Genomic DNA, 19,535 nt, shown 5'->3' with positions numbered 1-19,535 from the left:
CCCGTTGCTTACTCTTTTATTCTACCTTACTCCAGTTGATAGCTAACTTTTTCTTGTTATCCTCGCTAGCTTACTGATAATTGACCTGATGAAAGAGCATTGACCTGAAAACCTAACTTGTTTCTCTCTCCTCAGCTGCTGCCAGTCTCCCTCAGTTGCCCCAGCATTTTCTATTGTTAATTACGATTTCCAGCATTTGCAGTATTTTGCTATTGTACTCATAATTCTTATTTGACCCTCTGCCCTTGTCAGTTTCCTGTTGTTAGCTCGTTCCTGGAATGCGAGATTACAAGCGCAGTTCAGCAATATAATGGTTTAATAAATCAGAGCATGCGTACTTCAATTTACATTTATTCTCACAAAGCAATTAATAAACACGGGAAGATTCTCAGGTAATCAATCGCATGAGGATCAATGGAAATTAATCTGTTTATGAGCAAGGGAGAGCTGTGGTGGAAAACTTTGGGCGAGATTCTCCGCACTCCCGACGGTGCGGAGAATAGCGTGGCTCGTAAAATTTTACGGCCACGCTGTTCCGACGCCCTCCCGCTATTCTCCCCTCCCCACACCCAACTCCCGACACGAATCGCTGCCGCCGTTTTTTTACGGCCGGCAGCGATTCACAGCTGATAGATGGGCCGAGTTCCCAGCCCTTTACGGCTGTTTTTACGAACGGCAAACACACCTGGTCTGGCCGTTCGTAAAAACGGCCGTAAACACTCGCATTTTATAACCATGGCACCGATTGGCACGGCAGTACCATGGCCGTGCCAAGGGTGCCATGGGCCCGCGATCGGCAGCGGGCCCGATGCCCGCGCACTATTTGTCCTTCCGCCGCCCCGCAGTATCCATTCGCGGGGCGGCTGAGGGGCATCCCGGCCCGCGCATGCGCGGGTTTCGCGCAAATACGCGATGACGTCATCCGCACATGCGCGGGTTGGAGTCTTCCAATCCGCGCATGCGCGGCTGACGTCATATGACGCGTCAGCCGGCGCTAACTCGGGCAAGCGGGCTTAACGAAATTCGTTAAGCCCGTGATGCCGGAGCTTACGGCGTCGGGCTGCTAGCCCCGACCGGGGACCAGAATCGGTTCCCGGTCGGGAAGGGGGGGCTGGCGTCAAACCCGCCCGGATTTGACGCCAGCCTTACGATTTCTCCCCATATGGGAGAATCTCGCCCTTTGTGCATTATAGAGTGAAAGATAATTTGTGGGACAAATGGGTTCCCTGCAAGAAAATCTCAGAAGCATTACATTCTTAAATATTGGTGACTAGCACACCTGAACTAATATGATTAGTTTTATATAATGTAAGAAAATCAGATTTGCAATCATGGACAGAATTTCCCTCCCTGAGCCGCACGCAATAGGTACAGTTGAGAGACCAACCTCCTTTTATGCTTTATTAGCCACGGCTAAATTTCATGACACCGATAAAGGGAGCTGCACACATTAGATAATTGATCTCAAGGTCCTGTTGTTAAATCAAAACAACTCGAAGCCCCTTTTCCAATTTGAAAGCATAACTCTTACTGAATTTTTTGCTTTTTCTTTCGAGCGATGTTACAAAGTTTTTTCAACAGTAAAACTGTCAGAATTGTAACCATTAGTAACACAGATAACAGGAGGATCATCACATCCACACAATAGTAAACATACCAGGGGAGTCGGTAAGATTCTGAGCGTAAATGTGCTGCACCTTTGTGCCGAGCAACATACTCAATCCAGAAAATGGCTCTCTCCATTGGAGACTCTGGTTGATCCCTGTGGAGAGCAGAGAGTTTCTGCATGTTATCCCGATAGGATGTGTTGTTTATGACTTCGTTAAGTGCCTGCAAAAGATCATTTGACTGCATGGCTGCCACATTAATCACTTTTGCTGCACCTCGGGTTTCAAGTCTGAGTAAATTGTCAAATTGATCAAAAAGCAGAGGAATGCCAACTATTGGCACCCCATGATAGATGGCTTCATAAATTCCATTGGTGCCACCATGGGCAACAAAGGCTCGTGTCTTGGGGTGCCCTAGAAGGTCATTCTGAGGGATCCATTTTGCCAGTAGCGTATTATTTCCTATGTTAGGAGGGATCTTTCCATGGTATCTCCAAATAACTTTCTGAGGTACTTGAGCAAAGGCCTCTGCTATTTTCATTGTAATTTGCAATGGCAAAGAGCTGATAATGGTTCCCAGAGACATCACAATAATCCCATGATCCCCTGAGGATTGGACAAACTCTTCAAACTCTGCTGCGAGAGGTTTGGATGGTTTACACTGGAATCCTCCCATGTAAACAATGTTTGGCATGGTGGGTCTCGGGAATTCAAATATAAAATCAACTCTCATCAGCCACACATCTGCCCTCAGGAGAATCATCTCAATATCTGTGTCTGGGCCCAGATAGCGATGGCAGATTTCATTGTACATCGGGTTAGTTAGAAATTGTGAAAAAGATAGTTGAACAAGATTTTGGAGGACATTTTGTGTCCTTTGGAAAAAACTCATTTTATCTGTCAATTTCGATCCAGGGATTGGAACATATGAAAGAGGCGATGGAGCAAGGAAAAGATGTGATTCCCCACTGCTGAGCCATCGAACATTATTCACCAAAGGGAGCTCTAAGTGATAAGCAAGCATTGCACCTGTAGGAAAAACAGGATCAGTAAGTACTAAGTCAAAGTGCGTAATTTCAAGTTGATTTAACAAAGTTTTGTTTTCAAAAATTGCAATATTTAACACTCGATTCCAAGTGTGAAAGGCGTGCATGAAAGACGTCATTTTGTACTGGAGCTTAATAATCCCCCATGTTGTCCAACCATGCTGTAAGGATTCTAGCGTCTCTTGTACAAAACCATCCATAAATTCTTCACTGCTGTTTCTCAAAAGGAATCCTGGCATTTTCACCACAATGGATTTATATAGATCAGGCTTCTCGTTGATGTACCAAGATGGTGAGGCATAAAGCACAGTGGCAGTGTGTCCATGAAGTTTCAGTTCTTCTATTAGAATTCTCATATTGACCCAGTGGCTTCCATCAACAGGAACAACCAATATATTAGCCCCCTGTGTAATTGGACAGGACAGGGTGGCGATGATACCAAGAGTGTATGCAACCTGGAACCAGCTTTTCCATGCACGATCCTCCATATTGAGAGCAAATAACGTCTAGACCCTGTTGGAGAATAGAAGAGAAATATTATTAATACATAGTAAGGCATCCAGTCCTGAATGCTTGAAACCAAACCAATTCTTGATTTTGATTTCCGGATTATAAAATGATGTTAGAATTTTACTGGTAAAACATAAAGTAGTCATAAAATTTGTTTTCCGTAAAAATTGAATCTTCTGTTCCAGTGGCGGCCGTGGTGAAAGTGGTCGCACATTTGACACCTCCCGCTCGAGGTGTTTTTTTCGGTCCTTTTCCCCGGGTGCCAGGAGGAAAAAGGTGTAGTGGTGGTGGAGGGAAGTTATACTCCACTTCTGAGGTGGGTGGATGGATTTGTGGACCAGAAATGGGTTTAGAAGAAAGGAGCTGCAAGAACAAGAAACGCTTTGTGCGACACTGTAAAATATGGCGGAAAGCAAGGCATCGGCCCTATCAGCAGTTGGACTTTCTGAACAAAACGTTCAGTCGGCAGAGGAGGGAGGCTCCGGAGGGCCTGGCGAAGGTGGTCGATCCACTGAAGGCGGGGATCGACTGTGTGGAACTGAGGCTGAAGACCCAGAGCCAGGAGATCCAGAAGGTGGAGGAGGCGGTGGGGGAGCACGAGGAGCAGCTTAGACATAGAATTTACAGTGCAGTGCAGGCTCATCGAGTCTGCACCGGACCTTGGAAAGAGCTCCGCACTTAAGGCCACACCTCCACCCCATCCCCGTAAACCAGTAACCCCACCCAACCCCTTCGGACACTAAGGGCAATTTAGCACGGCCAATCCACTTAACCTGCACATCTTTGGACTGTAGGAGGAAACTGGAGCACCCGGAGGAAACCCACGCACACACGAGGAGAACGTGCAGACTCCACACAGGCAGTGACCCAAGCCAGGAAATCGAAACTGGGACCTTGGAGCTGTGAAGCAACAGTGCTAACCACTGTGTTACTGTGCCACCCAATGAGCTATCATGCTGCCCACCTGTGCGATCGTGCTGACTACACTTGCCTCTGTGGCCGCCAAAATTGGGATGTTCAGGGAGACCCAGACCAAGCGGCTCAAGGTGAAAGTGGAGGATTTGTTGAACCGCTCCAGGAGGCAAAATCTGAGAATAGTGGGGATGCCTGAGTGCATCGAGGGAGCGGATGCCGGCTCTCATGTGGTCAAAACGTTGGAGCAGCTAATGTGGGAAGAGGTATTCGACTGGCCCCTGGAGGTCAATCAGGCGCATAGGGCGCTGATGAGGCAGTAGCGGGTAATGGTGGTGAGGCTACACCGGTTCTTTGGTAAAGAGAAGATCTTGCAGTGGGCCAGGCAGATGAAGAAATCCATCTGGGAGGGTTACGAGCTCCAGGTATATCAGCACCTGGGCGCGGAACTGGCTAAGAGGAGAGCTGGATTCAACCGTGTCAAGGCTGCCCTCTTGAAGCAGGGGGTGAAGTTTGGGATGCTGTAGCTGGTCCACCTCTGGGTGACCAACAATGGCCGCGAGTATTATTTTGGAACACCGGAGGAGTCAATGGAGTATTTGAGAGACAGGAGAGGGAGGACATTGAACTTTGGAGGAAACGTGAGGCGATGTTGGTTCTCTCTGCCTTGTTTGTTGTATTGCTTTGTTTTCCTTTTGGGTGATGGTTAGGGGAGAACCTCTCTCCTCTTAGGGGCCGTTTATCTTTTTTGTGGTGTTCTTTGGTGGGATGCTGGAGGACCATGGAGGGGAACTCCTGACGGGGCTGGGGCTGTTGATGTGAATTAAGGAGGGAGTTGGTGATGGTGGACATCCGAGGGCGGGCCTGGAGGGTCGCAGGCCAGGGGCTAGCCCTAGAAGGGTTATGGTTGATTGGCAGGGGAGGTGCCCCCCCCACCCGACCAGGCTGGTCACATGGAATGTGAGAGGGCTGAATGGGACAGTGGTCACGTGTGTTTGTGCAACTGAGGAGCTTCAAGGCGGATGTGGCATTTTTACGGCAAATACATTTGAAGATCAGGGACCAGACTAGACTAAGGAAAGGGTGAGTAGGACAAGTCTTTCACTCAGGATTGGAAATAAAGATGGGGGCAGTGGCGGTGCTGATAAATAAGCGGGTTGCATTTGAAGTGAAGAATATAGTAGCAGACTCAGGGGGAGGGGGGGGGGGACTTTAATACGGTTATCAAGCCAAGATTGGACCACTCGAGTCCGCAGTTGGGGCGGGTGTCGGCGGTGGCAAAGGAGCTGAAGACGTTCATGGAGTGTACGGAGGGGTTGGACCCGTGGAGGTTTGGAAGGCAGAGGGCGAAGGAATTTTTGTATTTCTCCCATGTGCAGAAGGTGTACTTGGGGATCGAGTACTTTGTGATGGATAAGACTCTGCTGCGGGGGTGGCGCACTCGGAGATTAGACGGAGGGTTGCTTGCAGATGAGGTGTGTAAGTGGGTGAGGGCCGCCATTTGGGGTATGTAGAGCTGAATGACATGGGGTGCGGTTTTGGCCGCCACGTTATGGGAGGCGTTTAAGGCAGTGGTCAGGGGGGAGCTTATATTGATCCGGGTGCATAGTGATAGGCTGGAGCAGGCAGAGATGCTAGGCTGGTGGATGAAATCCTGCGGGTGGATAGGAGGTCCTCGGAGGACTCGGATGAAGGATTGTTTAAGGAGCAGCAAGGCTCCAGATGGAGTTAGGGTTGGTGTCCACGGGGAAGGCAATGGGGCAGTTACAGAAGGCCAGGGGGCAGTGTATGAATATGGGGAGAAGGCGAGTAGGATACTGGCTCATGAACTCAGTAAGCAGGAGGCAGCGAGGGAGATCAGGAAGGTGAAGGATAAGGGCAGCACAGTGGAGCAGTGGTTAGCATTGCTGCCTCACAGCGTCGAGGTCCCAGGTTCGATCCCAGCTCTGGGTCACTGTCCGTGTGGAGTTTGCACATTCTCCCCGTGTTTGCGTGGGTTTCACCCTCACAACCTAAAGATGCGCAGGGTAGGTGAATTGGCCACGTTAAATTGGCCCTTAATTGGAAAAAAAGAATTGGGTACTCTAAATTTATTTTTAAAAAGAAAGGTGAAGGATGAAAAGGGAAGGGTGGTTTTGGACCCGATGGGGGTGAATGGGGTTTTTGAGGAATTTAATAATATTTAATACGTTATCACATGCTTCACTGTCTTTAATTTTGAAGATGAATAAGGACCCGGAGCAGTGTGGGTCAAACCGCCCGATATCGCTGCTAAACGTGGAGCCAAGCTTTTGGCAAAGATCTTGGTCTCACTGATTGAGGACTGCGTCGGGAGTGATGGGGGATGACCAGACGGGGTGTGTATAGGGGTGGCATTTGTCGTCGAATGTTAGATGCTTATTGAATGTGATAATGATGCCCTCGGAGGGACACAATGTGGAGGTGGCGGGCGCAGAGAAACCCTTCGATAGGGTAGAATGGGAATATCTGTGGGAAGGTTCAGGTTTGTGTAAGGGTTTTGTTCCGGTTGAAATGAAATGAAATGAAAATTGCTTATTTTCACAAGTTGGCTTCAAATGAAAAGCCCCTAGTCGCCACATTCCGGCCCCTGTTCGGGGAGGCTGGTCTGGGGAAGTTGTTGTTGAGGGCGTCGGTAGCGAGTGTAAGAATGAATCGGGCGAGTTTGGGGTATTTCGAATTGCATCGTGGGACAAGACAGGGATGCCCAGTCTCCCCATGGCCTTTTGCCTTGGCAATAGAGCCATTCGCAATGGCGCTTAGAGCGTCAAGGAGCTGGAAAGGGATAGTGCGGGGAGGGGGGTCACAGGGTTTTGCTATATGCGGTCGATCTACTGCTTTACATATCGGACTTACTGGGAGGTATGGGGGGGATCGTGAGCATTTTAGAGGAATTTGGCTGTTTCTCAAGATGTAAACTTGGGGTAGAGTGAGGTTTTTCAGATCCAGGCAAGGGGGCAGGAGAGGAGGTCGGGAGAGCTGCCGTTTAAAGTGGTGGGGACGAACTTTAGGTACTTGGGCATGCAGGTGGCGCGGGGGTGGGAATAACTGCACAAATATAATTTGGTGTGGTAGGTGGAGTAGGATTTTAGATGGGACGTCCTGCTGCTGGCGGGGCGGGTGACGACCGTGAAAATGGTAGTACTCCCGAGATTCTTATTTGCTTTCCAGAACCATCCGATCTTTATTCTAAAGGCTTTTTTCAGGAAAATTAACACTTTGATCTGGGGGGTTTGGGTGGGCAGGGAAATCCCTTCGGTAAAAAAGGTGCTGTTGGAACGAGGGTGTGGGGGTGGGGGGTGGCCGAGAGCAGGCTGGCCTTGCTAAATATGAGGGAATTACTGGGCAGCTAATATAGCTATGATTAGGAAGTAGTGGGGGAGGAGCGGATGGAGGCAGCCCCATGTAAGGGCACAAGTTTAGGGACACTGTTGGCTGCGCCTCTGTCGTTCTCGCTGGCCAGGTACTCCACGAGCCCGGGGGTGGTAGCGGGTCTGAGGGTGTGGGGACAGTGAGGTTGGAGGGTGACTTGGTCTGGCCACCGATTTGTGGGAATCATAAATTTGCACCCTTAGGCTGGAAAAAAAATCAAGTTTTCTTTCAGAGGGTCAGTGGTGGGGTGGGGGGAGGTGGGGGGGGGGGGGGGGGGGGGGGAGGAAGGGAGGGATAGAGGGGGTAAAAACCGGGTGTTATTTATTTGTTATGAGATTTCATGTTTGTTCTCTTTTTGGTTGTGTTCAATGTATATATGTAAATAAAAATATTTTTTAAATAAAGTAAATATTGGCCGGGATTCTCCGACACTGCACCGGGTTGGAGAATCCCCAGGGGAAGGCCCGAATCCCGGCCCGCTGCCTCGATGCCAGCTGCCCTATTCTCCAGCGCCTTTTTTCGGGAGCCGGCGGGATTCCCACCACGCCGGTCGGGGGCCGTTGACAGCACCACCACCACCACCACCATCACCCCCCCCCCGGCGATTCTCCGGGTCCCGATGGACGAGTGGCCATCCAGTTTTGCCCAGTCCCGCCTCAAAATGTGACAATTACTCACCTCACGCGCGGTGGGACCTGGCAGGTACGTGTGTAGGCGCGGTCCTGGGGGGAGGCACGGGGGGATCCGACCCCGGGGGCCCCCCACGGTGGCCTGGCCCGTGATCAGGGCCTACCAATCCTGCGGGCAGGCTGGTTCCATCAACGGGGCCGAGTTGGAGATGGTTAGCACCTTCAGATTCGTTGGGGTGCACATCTCCAAATATCTGTCCTGGTCCACCCACTTTGAAGCTACCCCCAAGAAAGCGCAGCAGCACCTATACTTGCCCAGGAAACTAAGGATAGTCGGCATGTCCACATTAACTTTTACCAACTTTTACAGATGCACCATAGAAAGCATCCTATCGGGCTGCATCACAGCCTGGCATGGCAACTGCTCGGCCCAAGACCACAAGAAACTTCAGAGAGTCATGAGCACAGCCCAGTCCATCACACAAACCTGTTTCCCATCCATTGACTCCATCTACACCTCCCGCTGCCTGGGGAAAGCTGGCAGCATAATCAAAGGCCCCTCCCACCCGGCCTACTCACTCTTCCAACTTCTCCCATCGGGCAGGAGATACAAAAATCTGAGAATACGCACAAACAGACTCAAAAACAGCTTCTTCCCTGCTGTTGCAAGACTCCTAAACGACCCTCTTACAGACTGATCTGATTAACACAACACCCCTGTGTGCTTCACCCGATGTCGGTGTTATGTAGTTACATTGTGTACCTTGTGTAGCCCTATTATGTATTTTCTTTTCTTTTCTTTTCATGTACTTAATGATCTGTTGAGCTGCTCACAGAAAAATACTGTCCCTTGAAATGAATGAAAATCGCTTATTGTATTGTATCGCTTATCGCTACTTGTGACAATAAACGATTTTCATTTCATTTTCATTTATTGTCACAAGTAGGCTTAAAATGAAGTTACTGTGAAAAGCCCCTAGTGCCACATTCCGGCACCTGTTCGGGGAGGCCGGTACAGGAATTGAACCGTGCTGCTGGCCTGCCTTGGTCTGCTTTAAAAGCCAGCAATTTAGCCCTATGCTAAACCAGCCCCATCACATACGTTGGTACATGTGACAATAAACAAACTCCAAATCCAAGGACTTATCTACCTTAATGTCTTTTAAAACACCTAATACTTCCTCTTTTTTGATGTCAACGTGACCCAACGTGATCCACACACCCTACCCAAGAATCATCTTCCACAATTGGCCAAACTCCAGTGCAGCCACATTCAAATGTGTTCTGGCAATTATATCTTGCTGGACCACTCTCGCACTCGAGTGCTGCAAACACCCCACTGGCTTCCTACCACGAGTGAAAAATCAACCCTCTTGTTTGTCATTGATTTCTCCATCCATTAGAAAATTCTCTAAATAATTCAGACATTCTGTTGGTTGTTTCAATTGATTTCTGATTTCCCCAAGTACTCTTTTTGAACAGTAATAGGAATAGGAGGAGGACCTGTAGCCCTTTGTGCCTGTTCCACAGTTCATTAATATGACTGACTTGTGACTGAGCTTCATATAATCACTATTTTCCCGTACCCCTTAACGCATTTTATTCACAAAAGACTATCAATCTCAGGTTTAAAGTCAGCAATTGACCCATCGATGGAACATTGTTCCAAATGTTTTCCACACTTTACGTGCATTTCCCTTGGTTCCAACATTATAGTCCGAAATCTCCCCAAACCAGCTAGCTACTCTATCAGTTCCCAGCAATATCTTGAAAACTTCGATCAAATCACCCTTGAACCGCTTAATTTCCTGGGATGCCACCCTTGTTTTGAAACCCCTGCTCATACTGTAAACCTGGAAGTCTAGATCTCGGTCTGGTAAATCAACTCCGCCCAGCTTTCCAACGCTGGTAGGTTATTCCTAATGCCCAGAAATAAACACAGTACTCCGGGTTTATTCTAACTAGCTTTGACTTTGTCGCTGCTGTTGTGTAACCTCAGCTCCTTTGTATTCCAGTTCGCTCGAATTAAATGCTAAATTCCATGGGCCTTTCTGATTGTTTTCTGAACCCTTCCATGACCCGCTCGTCTGATTGAACCTCCGCTGTTTCATGCTTTTCACCGTTTAAAAAGTACGCTGTTCGATCCTTTTTAACTCTGAAGTGGATAACCTCACACTTGCCAATACTGAGTATATCTTTGTCACAGATTTGCTAATCATGTCATGTATTAATATTTCTTTATAATTGCCTGCTCCCATGTACACTTCCACTGTCATTGTATCATTGAATTGGATTGGATTTGTTTATTGTCACATGTACCGAGGTACAGTGAAAAGTATTTTTCTGTGAGTAGCTCAAACAGATCATTTGGTACATGAAAAGAAACGATGTAATAGGGCAACACAAGGTACACAATGTAATTACATAGACACTGGCGTCGGTGAAACATAGTGTAGTATTAATCAGGTCAGTCCATACTTGGATAGGTGACTTGCCATCTAAGACTGAGTTTTTATCAGAATTCCAGTTAACAATTGAGGCCCCTGTACAGATCCCTGTGGCCTGCATTTAGCACATCCAGCCACTTAGAGTAGCTGACCATTATCACTACTCTGAGCTTTGACAAAGAGTCATCTAGACTCGAGACGTTAGCTCCCTTCTCTCTCCACAGATGCTGTCAGACCTGCTGAGATGGTCCAGTATTTTCTGTTTTTGTATCCCTACTCTGTGTCTTCTGACCCTCAGCCAATTTCAGAATCAAGCCAGTCATTTTCCATCAATCCCATGAGTTCCAAAGTTCAAGGGCATTCTGGAAGTCAATATAAGTATCATACATAGACGTTCCTCTCTCACTACTTTAGTCAGCTTTTGAAAACATTCACTCAGAAATCCATGCCAGTTCATTCTAATCAGGTATCAACTACAAGATGTACCACAGGAGCTCACTTTGGCAGCACCTTCCAAACTCACGACCTCTACCATCTGGAAGGACAAGAGCACAAGAGAACACCACGGGCGAGATTCTCCGACCCCCACGCCGGGTGGGAGTATCGCGGGAGTGCCGGGCGATTCACGCCACGCTGCCCTGGCGTCCCCACGTGATTCTCCCACCCCCCCCGAAACGGCGTGTCGCGTTTTGCGACAGGCCGCTCGGAGAATCGCTGCTCTGGTCGAGCGGCGATTCTCTGGCCCGAATGGGCCGAGCGGCCTGCCTAATCCGACCGGTTCACGCCGGCGCCAACCACACCTGGTCACTGCCGGCGTGAACAGCGCACAACCGCTGCGTGTGGGCCTGTGGGGGGGCGGAGGGAGGATCGAGCACCAGGGGGGTACTCAGGAGGGGTCTGGCCTGCGATCGTTGCCCACCGATCGTCGGGCTGGCGTTTCTGAAAGACGCACTCTTTTCCCTCCGCCGACCCGCAAGATTAATCCTCCATGTCTTGCGGGGCGGCGGAGGGGAAGACGGCAACCGCGCATGCGCGGGTGACGTCATTTAGGCGCCGCTGGCCGCATCATTCAGGCTGCGCCACTTTGACGCAAGCGTCAAGGCCCGGCGTGCGTGATTGACGCGCCGCCGCTCCTAGCCCCCTGGGGGTGGGAGAATCGGGGGCGAGGAGCGGCTTCCGACGCTGGAGTGAAATACTCCGTTTTTCACTCCGGCGTCGGCACTTTGTCTCCCTTTGGGAGAATCGCGCCAAACGACTTGGATGTTTCCCTTCAAGCCACTCACCATCCTGACTTGGAAATATATCGTCATTCCTTCACTGTCGCTGGGTCAAAGACCTACAGCTCCCTCCCTTACAGCACTCTCGGTGTACCTACATCTCAGGGACGGCAGCAGTTCAAGAAGGTAGCTCACCACCCCACCTTCTGAAGGACAACTAGGGATGGGCAATAAATGCTGGCCTCGCCAGCGACACCCAGATCCCGTAAATGAATAACAACAACGGTAAACATTTTCAAGTTGGTTTGCAGCAATCCCATTGAGCATAAAGTGGCAAACTAACTAGTCCATAATTCTCTGGTTTCTCTCTCAAGCTTCTCTTAAATATGGAGAGGCACTTGCAGTTTTTCTAATTCAAAAGAGCAGTTCCTGAATCAAGGGAACTTTACATCTGCAATGCTGTGGCACAGAAACTCAACGCACTGCTGTGTATCGGACCGCAACTGAAAGATTAGTTTTAACTTGTAATTTACTGTTTCGTCAAGAAATTATAATCTTTCACTTACTGATGAAGAACAAATGAAGTCCTGTACTGGCTCCTGTAATCCCGGCAGCTGAGATTTCAGCTCAAGTTCAGACTATACTTTAATACAACTAATCAGTCCAAAGTCTAAATGGATTACCGCTTGAGTGAAATTAATCTACATGTGATTGACTATTTATCTTTTACAATTATCTTGCTGTTGCCAGGCCAACATATAATTCAAATGGGTTTTTCCTCTGAGTCATCAGTACCTTTAGAATTATTCTGTAGATTTTTACTTCCTGAATGGCTCCAATTTCATGGAGCGAACACTGGACGACTTGCGTGTCAAACAGCATAATCGGCAATTAATAGACAGAGCTGAACAATTCCACAATCAACGGATCAGATCTAAGCTCTGAAGTCCTGCCACATCCAGTCGGGAATGGCAATTAAACAATTGACGGTGGCACATTGCACTGTTGCCTCACAGCACCAGGGACCCAGGCTCAATTCCGGCCTGTGTGGAGTTTGTACATTCTCCCCTCTGGGTGGATTTCCTCCAGATCCTCTGGTTTCCTTACACAGTCCAAAAATGTGCGGGGTTAGGTGAATAAGCCGTGATAAATTGCTATTTAGTGTCCAAGGATGTACAGTTTAGGTTATGGGGTTGCGGGAATAGGGTGGGGTGGATGGGGGAGTGGACATGGGTGGAGTGCTCATTGGAAGGGTCGGCGCAGACTCGATGGGCTGAATGGCCTCTTTCTGCACTGTAGGGATTCTGTGATTCACTGGAAGAGGAGGCTCCATGCAAACTCCATCCTTAATGATTGTGGAGCCCAGCGCATCAGTGCAAAGTTGAATGACCCTGGCGGAATCTAAATGAGTGTGAGTGAGCAGATTATTGCTAAGCAAGGGCCACGTGATAGCACTGTTGATGACCCCTTCCTGTAAATGAAATTAATCCAAATTGGGGCGGCACGGTGGTGCACTGCTGTCTCACTGCTTCGAGGATCTGGCTTTGATCGCAGCCCCGGGTCACTGTCTGTGTGGAGATTGCACATTCTCCCCGTGTTGCGTGGGTCTCACCCCCACAACCCAAAAGATGTGCAGGGTAGGTAGATTGGCCACACTAAATTGCCCTTAATTGAAAAAAGAATTGGGTACTTCAATAAAAAAGGTTAGTGCAAATTTGACAATTCATAGAATTTACAGTGCAGAAGGAGGCCATTCGGCCCGTCGAGTCTGCACCGGCTCTTGGAAAGAGCACCCTACCCAAGGTCAACACCTCCACCCTATCCCCATAACCCAGTAACCCCACCCACCACTAAGGGCAATTTTGGTCACTAAGGGCAATTTATCATGGCCAATCCACCTAACCTGCATGTCTTTGGACTGTGGGAGGAAACCGGAGCACCCGGAGGAAACCCACGCACACACGGGGAGGATGTGCAGACTCCACACAGACAGTGACCCAAGCCGGAATCGAACCTGAGACACTGGAGCTGTTAAGCAATTGTGCTATCCACAATGCTACTGTCTTTAAGTAACATTTCCCCCTAACATTAATGTGAGAGGTGTTAGGTAAAATTAGGGTAAGAATGACCAAGATTGCTCATTGGAACATGGTATGGTTGTGGGATAGTTGCTTTGGCTGAGCATATTAAATTGCTGTGGAAAGTTGGCTACATATTTGTAAGAGTGAATTTTCCAATGAGCTATAGTTTATGTTGATGGTAAGCCATTTGAAATAAATAACTCTGCTTCCTTCTCTGTAATGGAAGAAGTGCGAGGTTTTGTTTTGAAATCTACACAGTAGGGAAATTAGTTTACTGCAAATAAGTTATGCTGAACTAATTGATCTCATTTAGCCAAATCAACAAAAAAAATGTTTATTTATCTGTCCATGTCTGTACTTGCATGTTTTCTCATTCCTTGTTTGTATTGCACTCTTTATTGAATACTTTCCCCTCTCTTGCCTGTGAGTCTCGGAGAGGTAGATTAAAAGTTACAATTAATGTGACTATCTGCATGGTGGATGTGGGTTAGTTACCTAAGCCATGTATTGTAATGGGGGTGAGATCTTTCAGATAGAGTTAACTAATGAAGGAGGAGACCCGTGGCGCTGCACCAATTATAAATATGGCGGAGGGGGGAAGGATCGTCGTCGTCTGGAAAGCTGCAAATGGAGCAGCTTCATTAAGGACGAATTTCAGCAACAGCGAAAAGAAATGCAGAGTGACTAGTCAAAGGTGATTGAGGGAGCTGTGGCATCTCTTTGAGGGACCTTGGAACGGGTGGAGGTGCGGGGGTGGGGGGGGACGATCCAGGAGGTTGAGAAGGTGGTGTCTGATCAGAGTGACCGGATTGTGTCGTTGGTGGCAGAGGTGGCAATCCTCATGTGGAAGACCCGAGCAAAGGTGCAGGACCAGGAAAATAGGTCCAGGCGGCAAAATCTGAAGATTGTGGGTCTTCCGGAGGGAATACAACGGGCTATGTCGCGAGGATACGGACCAGGTTGGTGGAAGAGGAAGTGCTGGACAAGGCCCCGGAGACGGATCGGGCCCTTGGCTCCCTGAGGCAGACGCCACGAGCGGTGATTGTGCGTATGCACAAGTTCCAGGATGAAGAAAAGACTTTGAGGTGGGCCAGGGCACGGTGGGATTGTGAATGGGAAGAAGACCGAATACGGATCTGTCAGGGCATTGGAACGGAGCTGGTGAGGAGACGGGCGGTGTTCAACAAGGCCACATCAGTGTTGTATCGGTGCCAGATTCAGTTTGGGATGCTGTATCCGGCCAGACTTTGGGTAACTTCCGAGGGCCGGGAATATTACTTTGGGACGCCGGATGAGGCGATGATGTAGTTTGGATGCGGGATATGGGGGGGAAGAGCCGGAGATAAGGCTTGGAGTGTGTAGGTCGGATGTGGCGTGGGTGGGGGGGAGGGGGTGGGGGGGATGGTCGGTTTTCGGGGTATCTTCGGGTGCGAGTGGCCACGCTAGCAAGGAATGCTAGTGAACGGAATAAAGTGAGGGTGGATTGCGGTGGTTAGCCATTGTGGGGAGGGGAGAGAGGCTGGGCATGGAGAGAGTGGTGACATGGGGGGGGCCATCTTGGTTGGGCCCAATTCAGAGTGTTGATGGGGTGACGGGGTTGGTGGAGGAGATCAAGGGGAACTTTAAAAGGTGAGATATGCTGCACCTGACATTGACGGGGAGGGTGCAGGAGATGACGATGAACGTGCTGCCAAGATTCCTGTTAGTGTTTCCGTCCCTTCTTATTTTATTCCTCAAGCCCTCTCTCCAGAAGATGGATGCAATAATCTCGGAATTTGTGTGGACAGGAAAGGTGCTGAGGGTGAAGAGGGCTTTGTTGCAAAGGCAGAGGTGGGAAGGGGGGTTGGCACCTCCGAACCTGTTGCATTATTATTGGGAAGCAGATATGGAGAAGGTGAGACGATAGGGGGAGGGGGCGGACTGGGCCAGGTGAGAGGAGAAGTCGTTTAAGGATATGAGCCTGAGGGCTCTGCTGACTGCCCCGTTGCCACTCGCTCTGAGGAAGTATACGAGGGTACCGGTGTTGGAGTCATCCATAAAAATCTGGAAACAGCTAAAGAGGCACTTCAAACTGAGTCACATGTTGGTGTTGACGCCATTGCGTGGGATAACACCAGGGGAGGATGGATGGATGGATTGGAGAGCCGGAGCTGCAGTGCATTAGGGACATATTATCAGACGGGAAGTTCGCTGGGCTAGAGGAGTTGCGGAAGAGGTTTGAGTTACAAGGGGGAGTGAGTATAGGTACTGGCAGGTACAGGACCTATTGCGTAAGGAGCTGCCTTCATTCCCTCGGGTACCGGAGTATACGCTTCTGAGAAAATGCTGCTCCCAGATGAGGTGTAAGTGGCAGGATTGGGGATATATATGGGTGGTAGAGAGAGCAGGGCAAAGCATTAGTGAAAAGGGTCAAGTGGAAATGGGATGAGTTGGGGAGGGAAATAGGATGGGGACTTTGGTGAGTGGTAATGTGGCGAGTGAAATCAACCTCCTCCTGAGAATGAGTGACACAATTTTAGGCGGTGCACAGGGTCCACATGACTTGGGCTCGGATAAGTGTTCTTTTTATGGGGGGATAGCAGGCGGGTGTTAGAAGTGTGGGAGGGGGCTGGCGAATCATGCTCATATGTTCTGGGATGTGAGGTGTTGGAGAACTTTTGGGAGGTGATGTTGGGACCCTATCGTGGATTGTAGGGGTTGAAGTGAACACCGGACCCTGTGGTGTTGATCTTTGCGGTGTCGGAGGTACAGGAGCTGCTGAAGGGGAAGGAATCTGATGTAGTGGCCTTAGCCTCTCTGAATGCCTGGCGATGGATACTTTTAAGTTGGAGCTCGGCTACACCACCAGGGGTCATGGCATAGCTCGGGAGCTGTACGAATTTCTCAGCTTGGAGAAAATCAATATTCCTTAAAGGTGTCAGAGGTGGGCTTTGAGGTATAAAGAAGGCCGTTCATTGCTGTATTTGAGGAGCTGTTTGGTTTGGGGAAGGGGAGGGCGGGAAAGGGGGGATTAAAAGGGGAAAAATGTACAAACAGTTTACCATAGAGTTTACAGTGCAGAAGTGCAGAACTGTGAATGGGTGTGGAAGCGGGGTGGAGGGAGTGGCCGGGGGTGGGTGAACCCATACGGCCGGTGTCACCGTGTACAACAATGGGCCACGGTGGGCGATCAGTGGTGTGCGCAGCTGTGCCAGTAGCAAGCCGTGCCTGGACATCGCCACGGTGCCGGGGGTCACCCCGACCCCACGGCCCATCCCCTGGTCATCCCCGTCACCCCCGCGTCGCGGAGGCCCGGAGAATAGTGGGTCTTGCCTGTTACGTCATTGCTGACGCACCGAAACAAGGAATTCTGTCGGACGCCCACTTACGTTTCACAATTCCAACATCGCTGAACAGAGAACCCGGCTTATTGTGCTTCAGCATTGAAGACAATGGGCGGGGTTCTCTCAACCCGGAGCCGGGGAATCGCGGGGGCCGGGTGCGAATCGCGTGACGCCGCCCTGACGCCGGTCCACCGATTCTCTGCTGAGTGGAGAATCAGCACCATTGGTGCCACGCGGTCGGCACGGCGCCATTCACATCTGGTCTTACCCGGCAGGACCTCGGCATCCATCCTGTCTGGGGCGGCCTGGTTGGGGAGGGGGAAGGGGATCCCACCCTGGGGGGGGCCTCCACCGAAGCATGACCTGCGATCGGGGTCTACCGATTTGCTCTGCACCGGCCCCTGTAGCCCTACGCCATGTTGCGTCAGGGCCGGCGCGGATAAGGAGGCTACCACGCATGTGCGCATTCGCACCGGTCACAGCGCGAATGCGTAGACCCGTGGCGCCCATTTGACGTTGGTATCGGCAGCTGAAGCGCCGTGGGTCACTCCAGTGCCGCGCTGGCCTCCCGTAGGGCAGAGAATCGCTACACATAGCGGCCCGATGATGCCGTTGTTAAACTCTTCAATTTTTCCAACGGCGTCAACACTCTGCCTTCAGATGGGAGAATCCTGCCCAATATTAACATAATGTCACTGTTGAAATGAAATGTTTCTATAGTTGCAATCCATTTTGGGACCAGCAACATTTTGTTGAAAGTAGACAATGTTTGGGGTCCCCGGTTCTCACTGTGGGAATAAAGGAACAGGATTTCATGGTTTTAACAGACCAAAATAAAATTTACTGTAGTGTGGCGCTAACAATTGCACACAAAGACTCGAGACATGTACAATCGAGGCTTTATTGCTGTGTGATGCTATTCCTCCAGCGGCAGCTGTAGAATAGGATCACAGTGACTCACATGCATATTTATACACAAGCTCCCTGTGGGCGGAGCTAGCCAGCAGGGGCTTGCCGGAGGAACCTGTATTACAGGTACAGCTATACACCCCCCTACTGCAAGTACACATATCTACAGTGGTTATATCACCACATTCACCCACTGTAAAAAAAATGAGTCCGGGGGGGTGACGTGTAACTATAATACAAAGGATGATATATTTACAAAAGGGTTCAAACAAAGAAAACCAAGAGTCCATCCGGTTATCAGGTTACAGGTTGAGCTGAATCGGCGGTCGAACGTTCCGCTGTGATCGGCGTAGCTGTGGTGGCGACGTCGGCCCAGGCGGTGATGGCAACGATGGTGCAAGTGCTGCCGGCGTGGTGCTGGCTGCTGGCGGGATGACTCCGAGAGCGAGCCGAAATCTTCCGTGTCCTCCAGTGTGGGCAGGGGGACGAGGGATGGACCTGGTGGGGAAGAATACGGGGGCGCCGGGGAAAAGGAGGGTGGTGCGGGGGGGAAAGGGGGCGTGGGCATGGGATCGGAATCTGAGGGAGCCAGGTCCCGGAGCGAGACTGTGTCCTGGCGGCCGTCGGGGAACTCCACGTAGGCATATTGAGGATTGGCATGGAGTAGGGCTACTTTGTCCACCAGGGGTTCCGCCTTGTGGTGCCGGACATGCCTACAGAGAAGAACTGGGCCCGGAGTCATGAGCCAAGTCGGGAGCGACACCCCGGATGTAGACTTCCTAGGGAAGGCAAAAACACGTTCATGGGGTGTACTGTTAGTTGCGGTGCACAGTAGTGACCGAATGGAATGGAGCGCGTCAGGGAGGACCTCCTGCGAGCGAGCGGCTGGGAGGTTCCTGGACCGTAGGGCTAGCTGGACGGCCCTCTATACCGTCCCGTTCTCCCTCTCTACCTGCCCGTTTCCCCTAATCAGAAGATGAGGTTTTATTCTTCCACTTTACATTGAACTTCACTGGAACATTGCAGCAGACCTGGGATGGACATATGTGCAGGCGAGCAAGATGCTGAGCTGGAATGTTATGGAAGGTGGGGGTAATGCTTGTGACCGGAGCAAAGGTGTTCCACAAAGCGGTTACCCAGTCAGCTTTCATCTCCCCAAATGGAGGAGGCTGCATTAGGAGCAACAAATACGGTAGATTGAATTGGAGGAGATGCAAGTGAAATGATGCTCCACCTGTAGGGAGGAGGTAAAGAGCCAGACATTGAACCTTCTGCAATATTCATGGAAGGGGAAGGTGTCGTGGAAAGGGGATGAAGGGTTCGAAATGCTGGAGCAGTGGACCACGGTGTCACAGAGGGAGTGGTTCCTGCAGAATGTAGACCTGGGGTGTGGGGGGGGGGGGGGGGGGGGGGGGGGGGGGGGGGGGGGGGGGGGGGGTCGGGGTCGGGGTCGGTTGTGTGAGG

The 19,535-nt window shown here is 50.3% G+C and overlaps 1 protein-coding gene across 1 annotated transcript; it reads right to left on the bottom strand.

Moving 5' to 3' along the window:
- Positions 1-1,177: 1,177 nt before the first annotated feature.
- On the bottom strand, positions 1,178-12,374 carry LOC119975057 (UDP-glucuronosyltransferase 2A2-like). The gene is made up of 2 exons (XM_038814549.1): positions 12,325-12,374; positions 1,178-3,166 (listed from the first exon to the last, which is right to left on the bottom strand). Exon 2 carries the CDS (start codon positions 3,139-3,141, stop codon positions 1,528-1,530), a length of 1,614 nt encoding a protein of 537 aa, XP_038670477.1. The 5' UTR covers positions 3,142-3,166; positions 12,325-12,374; the 3' UTR covers positions 1,178-1,527.
- Positions 12,375-19,535: the final 7,161 nt, after the last annotated feature.

Source organism: Scyliorhinus canicula, chromosome 12 (assembly GCF_902713615.1).
Source record: "Scyliorhinus canicula chromosome 12, sScyCan1.1, whole genome shotgun sequence".
NCBI classification, from domain to species: Eukaryota; Metazoa; Chordata; class Chondrichthyes; order Carcharhiniformes; family Scyliorhinidae; genus Scyliorhinus; species Scyliorhinus canicula.
This window is presented reverse-complemented; position numbering and strand designations above follow the sequence as displayed.